Raw genomic sequence first — 6,732 nt, 5'->3', positions numbered from 1 at the left:
CACTAGTGCTATCACTATGGCCTTGAAGCCACCTTTTCCTTCTCTTTATCACTGCCCCGGATTATCGGGACCTGAGGCCTTCCCACGGCGTCGCTCCCTCCATGGTCTTTCCTACCCATGGGTATCGGGGAACCACACTGTGATTGCCTTGCTTTAGTAATGTTTGATCCGACGATGCCCTGGTTAGGCGACGCCTTCACCTAGGCGACGCCTTGCCTTGGCGACGCTGGCACTTAGCGTCTCTTCACCTAGGCAACGCCTTGTGTTGAATTTGACCCCTGGTGTTTGACTTTGACCTTGACTTAGTCAACGCCCGGGTACGGGACGGTACACAAGCCCCCCAGTTTTAAGCCGAAGACCTGTCTTCAGCGTAAAGACTAAGGCCTCGCCCACGCCGTTCATGTGCCACCCTGATGATGTGTCGCTCCCTGCTGACTCAACAATTCTCGAATCATTGACGTGCACTTTTTGAACCATAGGAGCGCTCTTAATGACTGATTGGACATCCTCTGAAACGGGGAGAATAACACCTTTTGGGGCTACCCTTGATCGCGCGCCACGTAGCCCATCGCACGGCCAGCCTCTAGAGACCCTTGCGTTTCCCTTGGGCGATTGATCCTTTGACACGTGGCACGATCTCACGGCTCTTAGTTAGCGCCCCTTGGGTTGCAAGTATAGAGGGCCTTATAGTCGGTCTTGGGGGGAGAACTGGACCTTGGTTTCAGGCGCACCATGATGCGGATAAATAGCTGGAGAAAGAAGAAAGGAAAAGGGTTTTAGCAAGCGATGCCAAGGCAGAAAGGGGAACAAAACCCTAGAAAATGCCAACCACACGAAGAAACCCAGAAAGGGGGAGAAGAGAACGGAGAAGAACGGAGGAGCGAAAGAATACAGAAATGCAGAAACATAAACAGTCCCAGGCAGTTCATCCATACATTATAGTCATGCAGCAAAGGGAGTCAACAAGGGTAGGAAAAACCGTACCTTTAAGGGTCGAAGGGTGTGGTGAGCGGAAGCACGAAAAAGCAGAGATTGCGAGAGAAGAAATTCGGAGAAGATGAATAGTGCGAGAAGGCAGAGAAAGTGGATGAAACAGTGGTTTCGAGCGCGGAGTTTGGGTAACTTAAACGTTACGAGGAGCGCGAGGGGCAATAGATGGTGACCGTGCGATGATGCCACGTGTCGCAGGACTAGGCGCTCACTGGGACCGCAAGAGACTCTTGGGGTTGACCGCACGATGAACCACGTGGCAAGTGATTAAGCGTGGCCCTAAAAGGGGTTGCTTTCCCCGTTTTAGAGGATGTTCAATCAGCCATTAAGGGCACCCCAATGGTTCAGAGAATGTCACGTCACTAACTCGAGAAGTGTCACGTCAGCAAAGAATGACACGTCACCAGGGTGACACGTGGATGGCGTGGGCGAGACCTTAGTCTTTGCGCTGAAGACAAGTCTTCAGCTTAAGACTGGGGGGCTTGTGTACCATCCCGCATCCGAGCGTTGAAAAAGTCAAGGTCAAAGTCAACATAAGGCGTCGCCTAGGTGAGGAGACGCCAAGTGCAAGCATCGCCGAGGCGGGGCGTCGCCGATAGGAAGCGTCGCCAAGGTAAGGCGTCGCCTAGGTGATGGCATCGCCAAGTCAAGGCGTCGCCCAGCTAGGGCGTCGCCAAGGTCAAATGTCACAAAAGCAAGGCAATCACAGTGTTGCTCCACGATACCCATGGGTAGGAAAGACCATGGAGGGAGTGACACCGTGAGAAGGCCTCAAACCCCGATAACCCGGGGTAGCAATAAAGAGAAGAGAAAGGTGGCTTCAAGGCCATAGTAATAGCGCCAGTGTAGAGCAATCTGACTCGTGAAGTGCCCATGCCGCCCCAGAGACGCCCTTGGGATAGTTACGACTCATGAGAAGGGTCAGGCCCGGGGGAACCCAGGTGCAGGGTACGAGAGGAAGGTAGACACGCTCTCAAAGTGAGTGACTAGAGGTTTGGGGGCATGAGTTGGCACCCAGGAAGTCACCCCTTGCGCAGATGCACTCCCAGGTAGGAGGACTCACACGAGGAAATACCCCCAGATGGGGTCACGGCGCTGTGAGGCCCTCCACGTGTACAGCAGCCAAGTCAGAATAGAAACGTCATTTTGTCAGGTACAAGGTAATTAAAGTTATTTAACACAGTTTACGTTTCGAGCATTTAAGGTACTATAAATGCTCCCAAGCGGTTTAAACGTCTTAAATGCGCTAGACGTTTTATAATTAAATGCGCTTTAAGGTGCTTTGAATGTGGGGGTAGTTTAAATAGCGCCTTGAATGTTGGAAACGGGGTTCGAACTTTTGGCAGACTTTCCCAGAGTACACTCTAGTTGCTTGCTCGAGTCTTGAGATTACGCACAAGGGACTAGAGAGAGAGAGGTTGTTTGCCAGAGGGAGAAAAGATACACAATACACAGTTTCTTTTGACCGCCTTCAGAGTGCCATTCACGTTACTCCGATACGGAGGTGTAGAGTTTTGGTGTTTCTTGCTAGCTGACTTGAGCGTCGGAGTGCAAACGGCCGCTAGGGCGCCCTTTTGTCCTTCTTTGCAGGAATCCACAGGTAAGCAGTGGGAAGGAGTCCCTAGCTGACGGGTGAGGTTGCGCACAAAGACGTCCCAGGTCAACCGGCCGGAACAACATTCACTCCGCAGCTCGTCTCTCAGGGCGTTCTCCAGCCATGAAAACTCCAGTCCTTTCATCGTCATATCGCATTTAAGTTTTTAGACTTAGGCCCTCGCAGTGCTAGCTTCCTCCCGTTGAGTGCGATTGTCGAACTCGTATTGGCTCAAGGAGTCCCTTAGAGCCTCACCCATCATCTTGTGAAGACGTTTCTCCACGCACTCAGCAGTTATGGCGCTAAGGTGAGCGGCGTGGGCCTTCAAGACTTCTTTAATGGGGGTTGGGAGAGCTGGGGTTGGAGGAGGTGTTGAGGGTTGGTTCTCACCACCACCCTCATAAGCTTGGATGGCGAGGGGAGCATCAGGGCATGGTGGTGAGATGGCTAGCTCCACTGCAGGTTGGGGGGATGATTGAGCGTCCAGAACTTGCTCTTGAGCGCCCCCAACAGCTGAGGTGTTTGATTGGAGAGCATCCCCAGCGCTCTCAAAGGGTGTGGAGGCGCTGGGGGGGTTCTCTGCATAATTTGGGCTTGTGCTTTCAACCGCTGGCGGCTCAGTTGTGGTTGCTCTTTTCCTTTTGCAAACAAGCCCATCCTCAGTGCTCTCGTCCTCTTCTTCGTCCGATACCACCGTGGGAGTCTTCCTCTTGGACCTTTTTAATGGTAGTTTTTTCCTCTCAGGGGCAGGAAGAGTGGCAGGGGAAGGTGAGCCCGCTTGGGGGAACTTGCCCAGGGCAGCAGCAGCTTCCACAACTGAATTTGGGACGGTTTGAAAGTCCGCCGCTAGGTCGTGACATTTCATTATAGAGCGTAGCCTAGCCATGTGCTCCTTCCCCAACATTGTATCTGCACAAAGAGATCAATGTTTGGAAATCAATTCAGTTCAAGCAATTAATAATGCATAGGAAAGCAAGCAATGGGAACACTAATGCATGAATCAAACAGCCAAGAACAAATGCAGATCAGTGTAATGCAAGCAAATTTGATAAAAAGTAAAGTGGACTTAATACAGAAAGAGAAGTTTGGAGAAGAAGGGAGGGCAGACCTATGTGAAAGTCCAGTTGACTTTCAGCAATTCGAAGTTGATGATGGAGAGGGTGGCCAAAGTGATGTTGGAGGAGGCAACTACTTTCCAGAAGTTGCACAAGTCTTTGTCAAGCTCCCGCATTTTTTCTGGACTCCTAGCCCTCCGAAAATTGTCCTTGGACTCCTTCTTCCCCTTGTTCACCCAGTACAAGGGGAATCCATCAAGAAGGGTAGGATCCCGATCATGGCGGCACACGCGGACAAACTTGCCCTTCCAGTCTTTGTAGAATTGCTGGAAGATTGAGATGATGGATCTCCCAGCAATCCCATTAAGGCTCACCCACAAACGATCCCCTGGCTTCTTGGCCTCGAACAGAAATAGGAATACATCTATAGAGGCTGGGTGGCCTAGATGTGCGCATATGATTTGGTATGCCCTGACGAACGCCCAGCTGTTGGGGTGCAGCTGGGCGGGGGCGATGTCAAGCTCAGTCACAAGCTCCCTCTCAAAGCAAGTGAAGGGGAGTCTGAGCCTGACCTTCTTGAATACGGTTGCGTAGACAAAGCAAAAGGGGTGACCGTTATTCCCTTCATTGTCAGTGCAGATAGGTTCCCCAGGAAGACAAGGGCGAATGGCCACCTTGTCATCATGTTCCTTACTAAAGGAAAGGTGGGCCTTGTCTCCTCTCTTCAAACGAAGAACATCTGCTTCAGTGTTAATAGAGGAGGTCTCGCTCAACAAGGCTGGAGTGGCCCAGGGTATAGTAGTTTGTAGTCAAGGGTGGGGCGTACAGTGGCATTGGTTTGTGGAGGGGTTGGTCGCGGTTGGTCGGGTCAAGAGGGTGCAGGTCTCTCAGCCCGGCTTGAAGGGACGCTGGGATCCCTAGGTGGGTTACGAGATGAGGAAGGGTTTCCTGATGAAGGGATTCTGCGTGTTTTTGGAGGTGGGTTTCGAGAAGAGGCAGGGGGTTTGGTTTGATTCTTGTACGAGCCATCAGGAGAGCTGCAAAGAAGACGAAAAGAAGATGAAAAAGGGAAGAGTGGAAGGTTGATAAACAGAATGACTCGATTGAAAAACGAAAAAAAACAGCATGAACAAGGGGGGCTCGCAGAGAAGAGAAAACCTAAACGCAGAAAAAGCAAAACAGAGAACAAACAGCCCACAACGTATGCTCTAGACAGTCAATGGATGATGTAAACAGATTAAAATGCAGCAAATATCAGTGGGAGAAGTAAAAATGTTACCTTTTGATGTGCGAAGATGCTTCAAGGAAAAAGGTGATTGAGGGAGATGAAGCGTTCGCTAGGGTGCTTCGAAAGTTTGAGAATGAAGAAGAAGATAATGGAACAGTAAAGTGGCGCGAGAGTTTTAAGAGTTTCGAACGTTACAAGAAGCGCAAACGGCAGTGAATGATCGTCGTTGATAAGTCCACGTGTCAGTTGACAGGAGGGGGTTGGTGAAATGTCGAATCAGTAAATAGCGTGGGCGTTAGCGCGCAAAGCCACGTAGGTCGCCGAAATTTCAACTTCTTAGTCTTTTCGTTGAACAAGTCACAGCTTAAGACTGGGGGGCTTGTGTACTGATCAGGTCATCGGGTGTGATGACGTGGACAAGAGAAAGGTGGGTGGTCAAGAAGGCAACATAGTCGCCGTTTATGGAAGTGGCGTTCTGCGGCATACATAATTGGTTGTCGCCGCTTTGTGTGTCACCAACGTGTTAAATAATGGAAGATCAGGTGGTCTGACATCGCCCAAGAGAGGCATCGCCGAGCAAGGACATCGCCCAAGAGAGGCATCGCCAAGCAAAGACATCGCCCAAGAGGAACAGTCGCCAAGTTAAGGCGTCGCCAGGAGAAGACGTAGCCAAGCGAAGATATCGATGGTGTTACCCCCCGATGCCCTGGGTAGGAAAGACCGTGAAGGGGGCGACACCATGAGGAAGCCTTGGACCTTAATAGCTTAGAACAGTAACAAAGAAAGGTGGCTTCAAGGCCATAAGTTCTAGTACCAGTAGGGGGTAAACCTGACTCGTGAAGTATCCACGCCACTGCTGGGAGACCCTGGTACAGATACGACCCATGAGAGGGCCATGATCAGGGGAGAACCACGTGTATGATACGAGAGAAAGGTAGATGCACCCCCAGGACAAGTGACTAGCGTTTGGGGGGCATGAGTTGGCACCCAAAAAGTCACCCCACACGCCAGAAGCACTTCGAAGGAAGAATGGCCCACACAATGAAATAACCCTAAGTTGGGTTGCGACGCTATGGGACCCTCTCCGCAGAATAACGATCAAGTCAGAAGGGCATGTGGCAATGCACACGTGCTCATTAAAGGTTTCAGTGAAAGTTTGCTAAGGTACGCGTTAATTTAGTTTACGTATCAAATGTTTCAAGGCACATTTTTATACGATTTCAATGCGCTTCAACGCGCTTTAAATGCAGGAGGTGTATAAAAAGGGGCCTTGGGACATTTGAAAAGGGAGAGTTTTTTACCTAATTCTCATAATTACACTGTTCTGTCCGGTTGACCTGGGACGTCTTCGTGCGCGACCTCAACCGTCAGCTAGGGACTCCTTCCCACTGGTTACCTGTGGATTCCTGGAAAGAAGGACAAAGGGCGCCCTAGCGGCCGTTTGCACTCCGACGCTCAAGTCAGCCAGCAAGAAACACCAAAAACTTTGCACCTCCGTATCGGAGCACTGTGAATGGCACTCTGAAGGTGGTAAAAAGGAACTGTGTCTATTGTATATTTCTCGTTCTGGCCAAAAACCTTCCCTAGTCCCTTGTGCGTAACCTCAAGGCTCGAGCAAGCAACTAGAGTGTTTCTGGGAAATTAGCCAAAAGTTCGAACCCCGTTTCCAACATTCAAGGCGCTATTTAAGCTACTCCTGCATTCAAAGCGCCTTAAAGCGCATTTAATTATAAAATGTAGCGCATTTAAGACATTTAAAACGTTTGGGAGCATTTATGGTACCTTTGTTCCGTCCGGTTGACCGGGACGTCTTCGTGCACGACCTCAACCGTCAACTAGGGGCTCCTTCCCGCTGGTTGCCTATG

At 50.6% G+C, this 6,732-nt stretch overlaps 1 protein-coding gene across 1 annotated transcript; it reads right to left on the bottom strand.

Annotated features, from left to right (window-relative positions):
• Window positions 1-2,756: 2,756 nt before the first annotated feature.
• On the bottom strand, window positions 2,757-3,488 carry LOC137815713 (uncharacterized). The gene has a single exon (XM_068618829.1). The coding sequence runs from the start codon at window positions 3,486-3,488 to the stop codon at window positions 2,757-2,759; it is 732 nt and encodes a 243-aa protein (XP_068474930.1).
• Between the last annotated feature and the right edge of the window lie 3,244 nt (window positions 3,489-6,732).

This window comes from Phaseolus vulgaris, chromosome 10, assembly GCF_000499845.2.
Source record: "Phaseolus vulgaris cultivar G19833 chromosome 10, P. vulgaris v2.0, whole genome shotgun sequence".
NCBI lineage: Eukaryota > Viridiplantae > Streptophyta > Magnoliopsida > Fabales > Fabaceae > Phaseolus > Phaseolus vulgaris.
This window is presented reverse-complemented; position numbering and strand designations above follow the sequence as displayed.